General features: G+C 50.9%; 1 protein-coding gene across 6 annotated transcripts in view; it reads right to left on the reverse strand.

The window, feature by feature from the left end:
- Positions 1-2534: 2534 nt before the first annotated feature.
- Positions 2535-15025, reverse strand: part of AGPAT3 (1-acylglycerol-3-phosphate O-acyltransferase 3) — a 97355-nt gene continuing 84864 nt past the window's right edge. For all 6 annotated transcript variants that reach the window (XM_074324506.1, XM_074324505.1, XM_074324513.1 and 3 more), the window contains 3 exons: positions 11578-11653; positions 8066-8264; positions 2535-7781 (listed from right to left, as the gene is read on the reverse strand). In XM_074324506.1, the coding sequence (XP_074180607.1) occupies positions 7693-7781; positions 8066-8264; positions 11578-11653 (364 nt within the window). In that variant the 3' untranslated portion in view covers positions 2535-7692. The remainder of the gene's footprint in view (positions 7782-8065; positions 8265-11577; positions 11654-15025) is intronic.

Raw genomic sequence — 15025 nt, forward strand, 5'->3', positions numbered from 1 at the left:
TGTAGCGCACTCGCCAAGCACCCCAAGCCTCACTGTGAGCCACAGCTCCACCTCCGTCAGCACCAAGCCTTTTGCTGGTCAAGGGGGCACCGCAGGTTGGGCCCCCTTCCCACTGTTTTCCAGTTGGGGGCAGCAGCAGAGGGTTTGAGCAGGAGTGGCGACAATTCACGCCTGCTCGGCTGTCTTCAGCACTCAAGGTCGCATCCCAAGATGCACAGTGTCTGCGTTGTGTCCGGACCGCAGGGTCACTGGAGGTGGCAGCCACCTCCCTGTCTTGTAGAAGGGTGGAGGGTACATCTGATGGCCTTGGGCTGGCCCCATGGGTCAGATTTCTTATGAAGTCCTGGGCAGGTGGACGTTGTCAGAAGGCGTTACCAGGAAGTGAGACCCTGTAAAACAAGGTCTGTGGGGAATCTGTGTTCCAGCACCTTGCTGGTCCTCAGCAGCGACTGAAGTCCCGGCAGAAGCTGGATGAAAGAAACCCCAGGGCAGGCGTGCGGCACCTTCAGTCAGCCTGGGCAGAGGCGCACCCCAGCTCTGCAGCTGCCAGCACCCTGAATCGCTTTAGGACTGACCCCTGGCACACAGTCTGGGCTCATGTTCCTCCATGACAGGAGGCAGACAGAAGGAGAGCCCCCCCTCAAGCTGCACCCCTGGGGGGCCCTTAGATCTTGCAATAGCTTTGCAAACAGTCTGGACACCCCTGGCTAGAACTGCTTTCCCCTCCCCCTACCGCAGTCCCCCTTTAAGGTCATTTAGCGTTTGCTTGTCTCCAAACTCACCCCCAGGCTCCTGCACACACCTTCTGGTTCAGAATGCTCTGGGGTCCCCAGGAGCCCCTCTTCTGACTCCTAGGGCCTCACCTCACACTCTGGGCCTGTGGGGCCGGGGGTCGGGGCTGCAACAGTGCTGGGTCTTGCCTTGGACGGAGCAGTCATCTCTCGCCACAGGCTTACACACCCTGTTTGGCAAGACATCCTTCTAGAAGGCACTTTGAGGGACTCACTAGACTCCACAGAGTGATCTCAGGGGGTCAGGCTCCACTCCACATGGCGGGGGAACCCCTCCAGTTACATGCAGGATTCTCCCTGGGGGGACTGAAAACACCCCATACTTCCTACGTCACACGTTCCATACATTCCATACTTTCTGTCCACTTCCCACAAAACCTGCCCCCAGTATATGTTCCTGTGGGTGTAACGTTCTCCCCACTCCCTGGTGGGGCTGCAGCTGGATCAAGTGACATGGTGAGCTCCACTGAGATGTCACAAGACAATCTATTTCTTCCCCTTCCCCTTCTTCTTTGAGGTGTGTACACGTGTGTAAGACATGTGTACATGCATGTGGGTGCATGTGTAGATACGTGTGTGCATGCAAGTGTGTGCCCACATGGGTTTGTGTGCACGTGGTATACACATGCGGTTTTTGCACGTGTTATGTATGGGCACATGTGTGCATGTGCATGGATGCATGGGTGCGTGCAGGTGTGAAGTGCACACGTGTATGTGCGTGCTCACACACACTTCTCATCACGTCAGGTGGCTGGGGGCTGACTCTTACATACCAAGTGCCCCCAGCAGAGTCAGAAGTAGGCGGGCCCCAGAATTAAGCTGGGCCCGTCGCCTGGGTGTCCCAATGTCTGTGACTTGGGTGGGGGGGTCCAAGGGTGTCTTCCACACCACTTGTGTCTGCTCGTGGACACTCATTCCCAGCGGACGAGTGCATGAGTGAAGCACAGCTGAGTGTGTAGGACACGAGGGTCGGACCCTTCGGCTTCACCTCCGGCACCACATCACCCAACTCCCACACCTCTGTGCGTCGGTGTGCACGTGCGGGCACACGGGGCATGTGTGCGTGTCACCTGCTGGTACATATATGCTCTGACCTCAAGATGTATTTTTAAAAATAAGTCATGCTACATGTAGGACTTTCCAGAAGGCCGTCTGAGCTGGTCTTTCCAGTTCTCAGGCTGAGCTGAGCGTGGATACAGGCCCTGCCCACTCCCACCAGTGCCGCTGGAACCAGACGGCACACAGCAGAGAAGCGTGTCACCACGGCGGCGGTTCCCAGAGCATAAGTGACACCTGGGTTCTTTGAGCTTCATTTATTTTCCGCAGACAAATGAGACCCTGAATAGCTCTTGGTTCTAACAAGAGTTCTTTTCTTGATAAGAGAAAGGGGTCCTTAGTTTTCTCCACAGAATGAATTTTTTACAAAAGAATACTTGGTGATGCACACATGCCTGTGTGGAAACCCGTTTGTCCTTGATGGCTTTTATACCCATTTTGAGGCAGTCATTTCGCACGTTTTTGCACCAACTGATTTGCTCCCTGGCTTTCGCCAGATGGTGGCGCTCCTCATCCACGTCCCCTCCATAGGCAACGGGAATGAAAAGGAGAGGCTTGCAAAGCGCACAGGAGCTGCCAGTGCAGGTGACAACCCCACAGGCCAGGAAGTGCCCGAGGTCCTTATCTTCCCCTGGGGAAAATCTACGCAGACTAGAAACAAAGGAACAGAAGGAGGCAGACAGTCACTTTCGCTTATACTGGGGATATTTTATCCCTCTCTTTCATAGCAGCAATTTTAATAAACAAGTATGATGCCTGCAGCATTTTATCTACAAAATACCGCCACTCAGGCAGGGCTCACGCACGCCCGTGTACAAAATGGTCTTCACAGAGCATGGCAAACACAGTCAGTTTTTTGGGACACAGGCTTTTAAGGTCTAAGTGAGCTCCCCCCACCAGCCTCCTATAGACCAAAAATACCGCTAGACTCAACTCCATAAAGCTTGTGAGTAGCAAACTTGTAAAAATGAAGTGTACAAAAGGGAACGTCCGTATAACATATTTGCACCCTGTATACAATGTATCACCCCTTGAAACTGGCCAACGGTCAAGTATGGCAGATTGTCAACAATAGAAAAAGACCCCAATGTCTGTCACGTGCATGTGAGTCAATGGTTTGTGTGGTTTTCCAAAGAGATTTTCATTTACAGTGACAGCACTTGCTAACAGACCTTTGTGATCCATGATCCGTTTGTGATCCATTACTTGCTGGCGGTCTTTGTGGTTCAGAAGCCAGATCTTCATGATTAATGATTAATGATTAATTTACGATACAGTACTTGCTGATGATCTTGGTGATTAAGACGCCAGTTGAGTTTCCTGGCATTTAGGCAAGTAACATTTGATTGTCACAACGTACAATTCTGAGACAATAAATACAAGTAGATCAGATGCATTTCTTCATTGTATCAAGTAACTCCAGTTTAATTTAATACAATTTAGTGCATTTCAGTATCTCATTCACAGTTTGACTTCTGTCCAAATACTTTTACAACAAAAAGTTAAGAAACTGAAAGTGTACGAGAAAAGAAAACTCCAGGTGAACTTGTTATTAAAAAGCTTAAAAATTTAAAGCAATTCAATTGTCTTTGAGAAGACTGCGCGGCTGCCGCTGGGGCTGACTGATTTCAGCTTCTGCGGTAACTTCCTCCCGGGTTCCCTGAAAGTGACCTTGTTCTTTTAGTTCCCGAGTGGTTTGTAAGAATGCCATTTTCACTGAATCAGGTAGCAGCAAATGCTTGTGCTAAAACTTAATTCACATGTGTCCACCCCCTCAATCAGGCAGAACACAGTGTGACATCTTCTACCCCAAAACTGCCCCTGTGTTTTTGCGTTCTGGCCCTGATATGCAAGAATGTGAAAGCCGAATGTCCGCATGCACCCTGGCAGCCCCATGCAGGGTTTGGGACAAAGCGTGGCAGGTCCCAGTGGGTGGCACCCAGCCCAGGCCCAGGTGTTTGGAGAGGCTGGCCTAGGCTTTAGGAGCTAACTCACTAGACAAAAGGGCAGGCAGGTGGACGGAGGGGGTGCTGTCTCCAGAGAGAAGGCAGGCGGGCATGACGGCCCACTGTTTCGACCGTAAGCCTGGTTACATGGCAGGCGGGCAGATTGGAAGCCGCGTCACACCACTGAACGCTGAGTGTTGCATGCCGGGGGAAGCATGCACTACTGGTGAGAAAGTCGCAGCAGGGGTCACTCACGGGGATGAATAATTCAGCTGCAAGAAGTCAGCTGGGCTGAAAAGATTCTATTTGGCTTGTCCTATGGGCGTCTCGGGTGGACACAAAGCAACATGCAGAGAGTTCCTTATTCTTCGCCTCAAATCTGCCCCAAATCAGTCGTCACATGGGCGTGGGCATGGCCGCATGCGACTGGGCGCACACTTCTCTGCAGATCGGCTTCACGCTCAATAACCCAACGGGGTAAGGGAAGTCCTCCTGCACGGTGCACGGAGGGCGCGACAGGCACGGGCGAGAGGGTTCAGAGCGGAGGACCACACCTGCGTCCGTCTCACAAGGTGCTACTGACATTGCCGTTTTATGCCACTTAGCGGTGTGCGCACTCAGCTCATCTCCTAACCAGACTGTGCTTCTTGAGGGCGGGGACGGCAGAGCACCTCCAACAGTGCTGTGCATCTAAGGTCTGTCACCACGTACCAGTGACCAGTGCCACTGCTTTCTCTGTGTTCAAACTTTGTCAGTGGGCAGCCATTTCAAACCCTCCACTAGGCTCCAATGTGTAGAAAAAGAGGCATAAAGAAAGTGTTCACGGGTTTTTGACACATGTTCCCTCAGACCAGCCCAGCCTTTCTCCGGCGTCTGCTCACTTCCACACAGTGGGTCATTCATTGCTCCCAGTGGTACCTGAAAGACCCTAGAGAGGGAAACAGTCTCCAGGTGCCGGCAGCGGCTACAGAATCACCATGGAAGACCACAGGCACCTCAGAAGCCCCTGGAACTCCCCAGAGGGGGCCCCAAATCTGTGGCCCTTTCCCCAGCCAGACACACAGGGAGGGCCCACAAGCGAAACTCCACTCACTGGGCAGGGGGGACACAAGCGTAGAAGGTGACAAAGGACACAGAAAATGGGGTCTGACAGTGGAGCCTGGGCCTGATGAGAAACATGCGACCATTGGTCCTCCAGGCTCGGAGCTCAGCCTGTCCATCACTCATGGAAGGGACCTTCTCTGTGCATCCCAGCAGGAGCGGGGCTGGCTCTGGAGGCACACTGCGAGCACCAGAGCCTGCCCAGCAGCGATAGTCAGCAAACAACCCCCCCACAGAGGGTCAGCAAACACCTCTCCCAGCAGAGGGTCAGCAAACACCTCCCCCCACAGAGGGTCAGCAAACACCTCCCCCAGCAGAGGGTCAGCAAACACCTCCCGCAGCAGCAAAGATCAGCAAACACCTCCCCCAACAGAGGGTCAGCAAACACCTCCCCCAGCAGCAAAGATCAGCAAACACCTCCCCCAGCAGAGGGTCAGCAAACACCTCCTCTCCCTTGCCAGACCCAGGGCTACATGTGGAGGGCACCCTGGACTCCAGGCCTAGAATGCACACTGGCGACTGACTCGCATGGCCTGTCCAAATACTCATCCTGAACCTGACACGACAACATCAGCGACACATGCAGCTCAGTAGTGGGGTGTAAAGGAAAATAATAAAGAAAAGCACTATTCTGAAAGGAAAAAAAAAAAAAAAGAAAGCCCGAACATTCATGGCGTAGTTTTTATTGCTCCCAAAGGGCTCCGTGTTCAATGCATGAGCTGATCCGTGTTAAATCAGAAGGAATCACTGAGATTTAAAACCTACACCCTTGTCTCAGTCTCCATTTACAGAGGAGCCCGCACCGACTAGACACAGAATTCACATACTATGTGTTCATTTTAAGCGGAGGGAACTTATCTGGGCAACAAGGACTAACTAAGTGGTTAATTTAGTTGTTAAAGATCTAAATTTGCATTTTCTGGGTAATGTGTCTGCTTGGTAGTACCCTTCCACCTTTTTCCTTTAAGACTTAAGTGTTAGTGACTTAGCCAATGACATAGATAAACACACATAAAGACAGATGAGCAGAATGTCCTGTGAAGACAAAGAAACCCTAAGGTAGCTGCTCACCCCAGGGGGAGCGGACAGATAGCCTTCAAGGGCAGAGGCAGGCACTCCTGAAACAAAAGCATTTTAAAGCTGTTTTGTTTTAGCCTCACAAGGAATTGTGTTTACCCACCCTAGCTTGTGGGGCACTTTTCTGCAGCGGTCCCTCCATCAGTTACCACACCTAAAATTCAGCAGTGTCATTGTTATAAAGAATTATGCCATCCGATAAATCTTCCCAAAACACTTAGGGCCAATGCGTAATTATTTTTCCAATTTAGTTTATAATTTTGTGCATGCTTCTATCCCCCATTGTTTTCCTAGAAAATTCAACCTGCCTCTACTCAGAATGCTGGTTACAGTGTATCAGAGAGAACACTCATTATTTTTCTTCCCCTTGCTAAAAAACATGAAGGGAATGTGACTTTAAAAAACCAAGTTGAAAGTCTAAGGAGAAAGTCCACTGCAGGTGGGTTTACAGTGGAATGACAGCTGAGCCACGTGGGGGTGGGGGGAGAGGGGGAGGCCTGTGTGTAGCATGTCCCCACTCCTCCTGCCCCAGGCCCTGGGTGCATTAAACACACCTCCATCTGCAGAATAAATGCCTCCCACTAGTGCTGCGGCCAAAGGGACACTGTGAGGACATAAGACAAGCTCGGAGAACCCCTGCGGCAGGAGTGGAGTAGGAACTAGCTGCCTGCTGGGCATGCCAGACGGAGAGGCCACCGGCCGCTCAGAGCCTGGCAGGCCCTCCCAGGGGACACACGTGCCTGCCTGGGGGAGGGAGGGTGGCAAGGAGGGTGGAAGTCTCACCACCTCTAAACTTGAGAGCCATCAACTATAAAAATAAAATCTCTACAAGCAAACAAGCTCTGTGCTAAGTCTCCAACCGCCTTTAGAAGACAGAGGTTTGAGGGTGACATTCCTTTTTAAGAAGCCTCCACGAGTCCCAGGGACTGTGGGCAGGGGTCTCGCTCCAGCACACTCAGCGCCTCTGGGCTCCCTGTCGCTGGGGGCAAGGGCGCCTGCCCAGCCTGGCCTCTGCAGCTGCCAGCCCAGGGACTGCTGTCCCTTGGCTGCAGGGAAAAGGAATGGAGACTGGGCGGGCAGGAACACTACGTTCCACCAGTTCTCAGGTATTTACGCCCAGGATCGGGTGGGACATGGGGCGGGGCTCCAGTCCATGTGACATCCAGTGTGTGCTTATCACCAAGACATCTTTCTCCATGGTGCCCCCAGCCCACCCTCTGGAAGCAAAGGTGCAGGTCACATTGGGGGCTGGGGACCCTGTGACATCGTTCCCAGCAGGACAGGGGAAGAATCCTCAAGGGAGTTTGCTGAGGGTGCAGGGGAAGAGGCGAGGGGCTAGGGCGCGTTCCCAAAATCACAGATAAAAAACAAAACAGGGCCTAAGTTTAAGAAGAGAAAGCGTCAGAGGCTCTCTCTGGCCAGCAGCATCTTTGAGAGATGGCTCAGGTGAGACCAGTCCCCCAGAAGCCACCCCCCAGGGCAGACGCTGCCCTCCTCACAGCTCTCCCAGGTGGCACACGGGCGCTGCAGGTGCGCTGCGACGGGCTCCATCCTGCAGGCCTTCTGATTTCTTTACTCTTGGCTCAAGTTTATTGGTTAATATTAGTCACCAGTTAATAAGAAAAATAGTTTCTAAGTGTCTGTTTCTCCGCTCTGAGTGTTGCTGTTTCTAGTTGAGTTAACTGGGTGCCAGGTTATGCGTGTTCCATCACAGCCACTAATTAGTCCTTTTTCTTAAATTCTTGGTTTCCGTAGCTGGAGCCTTTTTCTATTTCAGTTACTCCTATTAGTCGGCGGACTCCAAAGGAAGCTTTAAAACAGGAGAAAGGCGAGGTTAGACGACCGCTTTGCCATCAACTGGAGAGTTCGTTATTGGGGGGATGCTCGACCTCTGGCCTCCGACTTCCTGTGGGGGTGGCAGGCCAGCCCACGCCCCTCCTCCCTCACCTGCTCAGCCTGTCCCCACAGAGCAGATGGCCTCCACAACGGAGTGGCCAGGGCCTGCTCTCCGAGGCCTGAGAGGCTCTGGTTGGATGCCCGACTCCAGGACGCCTCGAGGCCCAACCTTGAGCTGTGTGATCGTCCACTCCTTACCTGCCCCAACAAAGCCCAGGAACGTCAGGATCAGGAGGGGAGAGCCACTCGCAAAGACGCCCAAGGCGAAGCTGAACAGAGGCGACAGCAGGACAGTGGCCCAGAACAGGAAGTTCAGGAGCGTCCACGGCCGGCGGGCAGGTTTGAACTGCTCCCCTGGGAACACGCCCTCCTGGTTATACATCTCCTGCAAGGCGTCCTGTAAAAATCCACAGAAGAGTGGGGTCTCAACTCGCTGTCCTCTTAACACGAGGGAGCGTGCTGACAGTGAAACACAGCCACCTGCACAAGTGCCACACATCAAGCAGATGAACCGTGCACTGCAGGCAGGGAATGAGGCTTGCGGGACCTTCATGGAGAACCTTGGCTGCGTGTATGGGAAGCTTGAAAGGGTACAGACCTTCTGACCTGGCACGTTTCCCAGGAAAATAATGAGTCTGTGCCTGGTAGATGGGCACTGTCACCCCATCACTCATCATCTAAGGGCGGGGGGTAGGGGGGTGTGACTTGCTGGGTGATACCCACAGAAAGTTATTTCACTCTTCCTTCCTCCATTCCTGTAGGCTAATGACCACGGAGAGAGGAGCTGGGGAAGACGTGGGGAAGGTGACACTGTCAGGGGACCGTCAGCCGTGGGACAGGGACGTGTTGTAAACACCAAGCACGCACTGGCTGAGAAAGGGGACACCTAACAGAACAGACGTGTCCACGGCCACCACACAGGATGTGTTAACAAGGGGTGCACTGCCGATATCTACGTACCATAAGGTCCCATTTAAACAAACACTAGGTATGACTGTAGACATTTGAACAGGACCACGCTTAGGAAGCTGGAACCCCAGTGACACATACCGCAGTCTGCTTTTTTCACACATTATTTTCTAGAGTCAGTTATGTTGGTTGCTAATATGTAGTTCATTTATTTTAACTGAATCCCAGCAAATGAATATGCATATACACTGTATCTATTTCCTCATACGCTTTTAGGTTACTTCTCATTTCCTGGTAAATTAATACTGCTATGAGCAAACATCACTTTGTGTCAGTTTCAGACTTTAAAACCTGACCCAGATTCAGAGAGCTATTCTCCTTCACAACCTCGCGCACACATCATCTGCCCAGCTATTTACATGATGTGTATGTCCTATTTCTTTTTAATTCAGGTTTCTGTTTTCTTCTGTAGAGTGACGTTGTTCTTGGAAATGATACGTTTTTATCTAAGTTTCCAAATGTGTGAGCATAAAGCTAGTCCTACTGCTTGCACATTATTTTCACTGCCTGTTCTTTGGTTGAGTTCCTTTTTTTATTCTTGTTCTCTTGTAATTAGTCAGTCTTGCCCAAGGTTTTCTATTTTGTAATATTTTTAAAGAAATAATTTACGCTATTTTTATTCTTTTCTTTGTTCTACTCTCTCTGCATTTATTTTGAGTGTGCGCGTACACACGTATGCATGTATAACGTATGTGTATGTAAGTGTGTGTGTGTGTGTATGATTATTAAGAGAATAAAACGTGTAAGACTTTAGAAGAGACTCTGATACAGAGTAAGAGATATGACCAATTCCTTTGTGGGCAGTATGTCTTTTCTCTCTGGTTATTTATTCTTTTTCTTTTAAATTAAAGTTTATTAGGGTGACAATTGTTAGTAAATGGTTATTTATTCTCAGATCATCTTCTTGTCTATGGTGTTCTGCAATTTCATTGCCAAGTGGGCGTAAGTATCTGTTTTTTAAAACTTTTACTTATTTTAAGTGTGTTTTTCCAGGACCCATCAGCTCCAAGTCAAGTAGTTGTTTCAATGTAGTTGTGGAGGGCGCAGCTCACAGTGGCCCATGTGGGGATGGAACCGGCAACCTTGTTGTTAAGAGCACCGCGCTCTGACCAGCTGAGCTAACAGGCTGCCCCGGTGAGTTTATTTTTATTTATCCTATCCCAGACTTGTATTTCTTGAACCTGATGAAATCCACGTTAGCCAATTCTACAAGTTTTACGGGTCTCATCCCTGAAGCGGCTCCTCACCCCTCTTTCTACTTCCTCGTTCTGGGCCTTCTAACGGTTATCGATTGGGCCTCTCAGTCTGTGCTTGGTGTCTTTTGACTTTCCTTTCATAGGTATACTTCCTCTGTGCTGCATTCTGAGCAGTTTCTCCTAAATCTTACAGTTTACTAATTCTCTCTTCCGCTGTATCTCATGTGCTATTTCCCCTGTTAAGATTTTACTGGCAGTGACTATATTTCTTATGCCCATAAATCCTGCCTGGTTTTTCTCAAATCTGACTCATTTTTTCCTAGGTCTTGCTCTTCTCTTTTCAGTTCTTTCTTTGGTGCTTACTCATTTCAAACATACTAATTTTAGTTTCTGCGTGATTGTCTCAGTAGCTGAGGCTGTTGGAGGATTTAACTATTGCCTGTTTGCCTGTCGTGGAGCCCCCGGTGGATGCCGGCTCTGCGCTCATCTCCAGCAGAATTTTATCTGAGGACATATTGGGCAGCTTAGGCCCGCAGTCATGTTCTTCCAGTTTTGCACGTACTTCTCGCAGGATCTCTAGAGAGATTTGCCTGGAACCACTTTTTATGTTGATATTTTGTCTTTTTTCTTTTTGAACTATGTTGTCGTTGTGTAAATGCAAACCACAAACCTGTCTGCTGTCACACTTGTGATTATGAATTACCAGGGGGACCTTTTTGAAACCAAGAGAAGGAAGCTTCAGAGTAATTTCCCTGTGCTGGCAGGCACATGCCTTTTCAGTTTAACCTTTGTGAGGGTGGAAGTCTCAGAGGGGCCCAGCTTTATGTAGAGTTTTCAGTTCTAACTTCTGCCTTGAATGAAGTCAAACCTTTACCTTCTTTCTCCAGGTAGGCATTAAGACTCAAGACTTTGGGGTAAGGGGAACAGCAAACTCCACCAGGAGGGGATGGCAGTGGCAGCCCACAGGCTTATCCTGGGTTTTCAGTCACATCTCCTTTTTTTTTTCGATTCCCTAGAGATTTCCCTTATTTTTTTGAGAGCTCATCAATGCATTTCAAGGGTATTTGTTATTACTGGAAGGATTTTCTGATTATCTAAACCTTCCACAACACTGAAAACAAAACTCTAGTGTCCTGTATGTTTGTGTATCTAAAATAAACTGGAAGCAAGAGTCAAGGGTGAGGTGTACTATGGGAAAAGAAACGGGGCTGGGTGTGGTCTTAAGAATCTTTTTATGTCATCTGTATTGTGTCTCATAATCATACACACACATATATACATCTATTATATAGCTATACTTTCTTTTACATGAAAAAATGAAACAAATGTGATAAAATGTTATCAGCCAGGGTTATACAACCATTATGTTACCCTTTATACTTTTCTCTAGTTCGTTAATAAAAAAGCTAAGAAAAAAGGATTAGAAATAAGTATTTGATAACTGCACAGCACTTCTGACTCCAGAGGAAGTCACCATGCCAGCTCCTGCCCCCTCAGCTGCCCCTTGAGACCGCTTCCCGAGGGGGGAAAGCTGTGTGCCTTTACCTTCTCCTGGTAGAGTTTATGAAGCCATTGAGCCGCTCCCTGTTCATCCAGCGGGATCTCTTCCAGAGGAAATCTCCTGTTTTATGAAGAAGATTGAAAGCAAAGTCAATAACTAGATGCCATCAAACTGCAAACGGGGGTAAAAACTCGTGCATCACGGTTACTTGCTGGCCTGCTTCTGCTATCCAATCTCACTCTCAATTTCCAAAAACACACAAACATCAAAGTAATGTCCTCGGGCACTCTCCCAGAGTGCCATGCGGGTGACCTGGGGCTCTGTGGGACTGCAGGAGCCCGGAGGGGAGGGGGGCCAGAGACACAGCTACGGTCATGGGATAGCATTTCACGTGGGCTACCCACAGGCAGAGCAATGAGCAGATCATGTCCCCGGCTCCACCATGAAGGGTGATCATTTATTAGCTTCAGCAGGAGTTTTAGTCTCTCCTAATAGTTCATCCTTTGGAAATAATCAACGCAGACTGTCTTTCATTAGGCAAAGAAAATTATGTATTTCACAAATGAAATCTACTTGCTTCAAACGTGGAAAGCAATAGAGATTTAGAACTTTAATCTCAGTTAATGAACACCTGACCGGTTAAGACACTAATTTATTTATAAACCTGATCACCAGCCGGATTACCAGCCCCACCAGCTGAAGGTGTCGACCTGCTAAGACTGGCCAGACAAGAGCCACCTCCACGGCAGCTGTAGTACCTGAAAATTGCCAGCAGAGGGCGCCAAGCACCCACATGCGCTAGAGTAACCGGCGGGATGAGGGTCCTCAGAGGGGTGGGGCCCACCTGGGGGGGCCCACAGTGAGAGGATGGCCACGGGGCGTTTCCATGGCCTGACTAAACCTCCACCCTTTAAGGTATTTTGAAATTTTTGCTCTAAAAATCGAGAACTTTGGTTTGTGTGGGTTGTGCCTAACCATCTTCACCACATTCAAAACTAAAACAGACTAGAAGCACCCACGCTACCGGACTCCGGAGGGAGGAGGCTCAGACGGGGTTCGTCCAGGACACATGAAGCCTAAAGGCTTCCAACCCCCGGCTGTCCTCCCTGACTTCATATACATAGTGTGCGTGTCACACGCAGGGTCTGTGCATCCGCCACAGGCACTATGAAATACATACAATAAGAATTTACAAGGAGATAAAAATAAACACAAATGAGCATCTATTTCCTGGACTTGACTCAAGCTACCTTAGGGTCACTGGCCAGCAGGAGCCTCAGGCCACTGTCACCAAAGCCCTTGGCCTTGTCCAGCCTCAGGCCCCGGTCACTTCACCCGCAGAGGACAGGGAAGGAGACAAAGCCCCCTGGGCTGTGAGAGCCTCGTGCATTGGATGACAAGTATGCTTTGACCCATTGGAATTCTGCTTTTACTCTACACTCAATAAGTAACACCAAACAGGCAGCTGGAGCTGTTACAATTTCTAAGACTGTACCTATTCACATAAGATTAGATAAAACCTCACCCCACGTTTTCTGTGGCAAAGGGGGAATGACCGCTGAAAGCACATGTCCTCTGCAACTGGGACCACTGTTCCCGCGGAAGTGCCGTGCAGCCTGGTGGGGTGGCCAGGGCACCGACCTCAAGCTGGGCCAGTGGCCTCCCCCGGCCCCACAACCTCTGACCCCGGGCAGCCGAGACTGTCTGACCACACCCAGCTCATACTACGCAGGACAAGAGCAGGACCTGCCTCCAAGTCCTGTGAGGGTGACAGACAGCGAGGGCAAGGGCTGACACAGAGCCCACCACAGCCATCACCGTCCTGGACAACATCAGGTGTTCTAGTCGGAGCCACAGCCAGGGGGAGGCTGGCCTGGCTTCTCCGTGCCGCTGTCAGGACCACCCAGGGCCCCAGAGAGATCTCCCAGTCCCCAGTGGGCACACTGCGCCAGGGCTGCTGGAGACCTCAGGGCAGGCCTCCTGGGCTTCCCCTGCCCCAGGATGGCACAAGAGACCCTGCCCTACGCTAAGCCAGTCCACCGCAAGCTTCAGAAGGAAAAAACCGCCTGCTTGTTATTTATGTTCACACAACGATTCCTGGAGTTTCCTATCGTGTGCCTAGAAATGGGTGGTGGTGTTTTAAAACATACAGACTGAAGTTCTCAAGACTGAAACGGAGAGGGCCTCTCAGAGTCTTCGCAGGACTCACTGATCAGGATGGACACCACGCCGGTGGGGGGCGGATGGCAGACATGGGCGGAAGGGCTTGCCTCTCTGAGCACATTGGCATGACAGGGAGACCTGCACGTTCAACCAGGAGGACCCAGACAGGAGACGAGCCGCATGGCCTGCGGCTCTGCCCTGAGCTGGAAGCAGCGTCACAACACCATTTCATTAATAGAGGGGTCCCCAGATGGCTTTAAGTAGACAGATTTTTGGGGTGGATTATGTTTATGAGCCAGAGAAACCTGGAGACAAAGTGTGGCAGTGAGACATGCAGCCACCATTTGGGTGGGACTGCCCTTGCCACTGACCTTGACCCTGTGTTACAGAAATGAGGGCTGCTCTCCATGGGAGGTCGTGCCTGCATCTCAGGACAAAGCCTCGGGCTCTGCAGTGGACACCTGGACACCTCACTCTTGTCTCACTGGCACCAGGAACCACTCAGGATGGAACCTAACATGGACCCTCCTCCCTCTAACTCTCTTCCTTTCAGACGCAGATCCCTCAAATTCTGGGGCTGAAATCACCAGTGCCAGCAAAAGTCACGTAAGTGCAGCTTCCAGCCAGAAGGTTCCGTGGGAGAGCCTGCATTGCAGCCTCTGCATAGATCTGGGGGAAAGGTCAGCCCGGGAGTCCACCAGCCACGTGACTGCGGTCCCCAGGGAACCCCACACCCTGTCGGACTTGAGCAAGGTCTGGGAAGTGAACTGTTCAGGGGGGTGCATACCGCCTTCCCCCGCCCATGGCACTGAGCACATGTGTGTGTCTCACCAGCGACTGCCCCTCAGAAACCTGGTTCTCTGCTCCCTCCAGCTGCCCCGCCCATCTCTAGCCTCCTGCTTTGCATACAGCAAGCACTCAATCCACGCTCAGTGCATAGTCAACAGGAGTCGTTTCTGATACTCTGAGGACATTTTAACGGCTTTATCAGGCCCCTCCTCTGACTGAGTTTCCCTTTTTGGGTGGTCAGGGCCCCCAAGGCCACCCCACAGTTCTGCATTAACCAGCTCCTGTGTCCCTCCAGCAGGACGACCCTGAACATACGAGCCTGCTGTGGTGGAGCCTGCCGGGCTCAGCCCCAGGGTCGCCAGGAGCCAGAGCCTGAGTGCCACTGAGGTCAGCTGTGGCTCTGACCCTCCCTTCTCTCCCGGGCGGTCTGCAAGCCACAGACCTAACTTGTCCTACACCCTGAACAAAGGAACACGGAGCCCCCTCAGCCGAGGCAGCTGTCCTCCGCCCTGTGGAAATCCTAGTCACTGACCAAGTTTT

This window comes from Rhinolophus sinicus, linkage group LG01 (genome assembly GCF_036562045.2).
Source record: "Rhinolophus sinicus isolate RSC01 linkage group LG01, ASM3656204v1, whole genome shotgun sequence".
Classification (NCBI taxonomy): domain Eukaryota; kingdom Metazoa; phylum Chordata; class Mammalia; order Chiroptera; family Rhinolophidae; genus Rhinolophus; species Rhinolophus sinicus.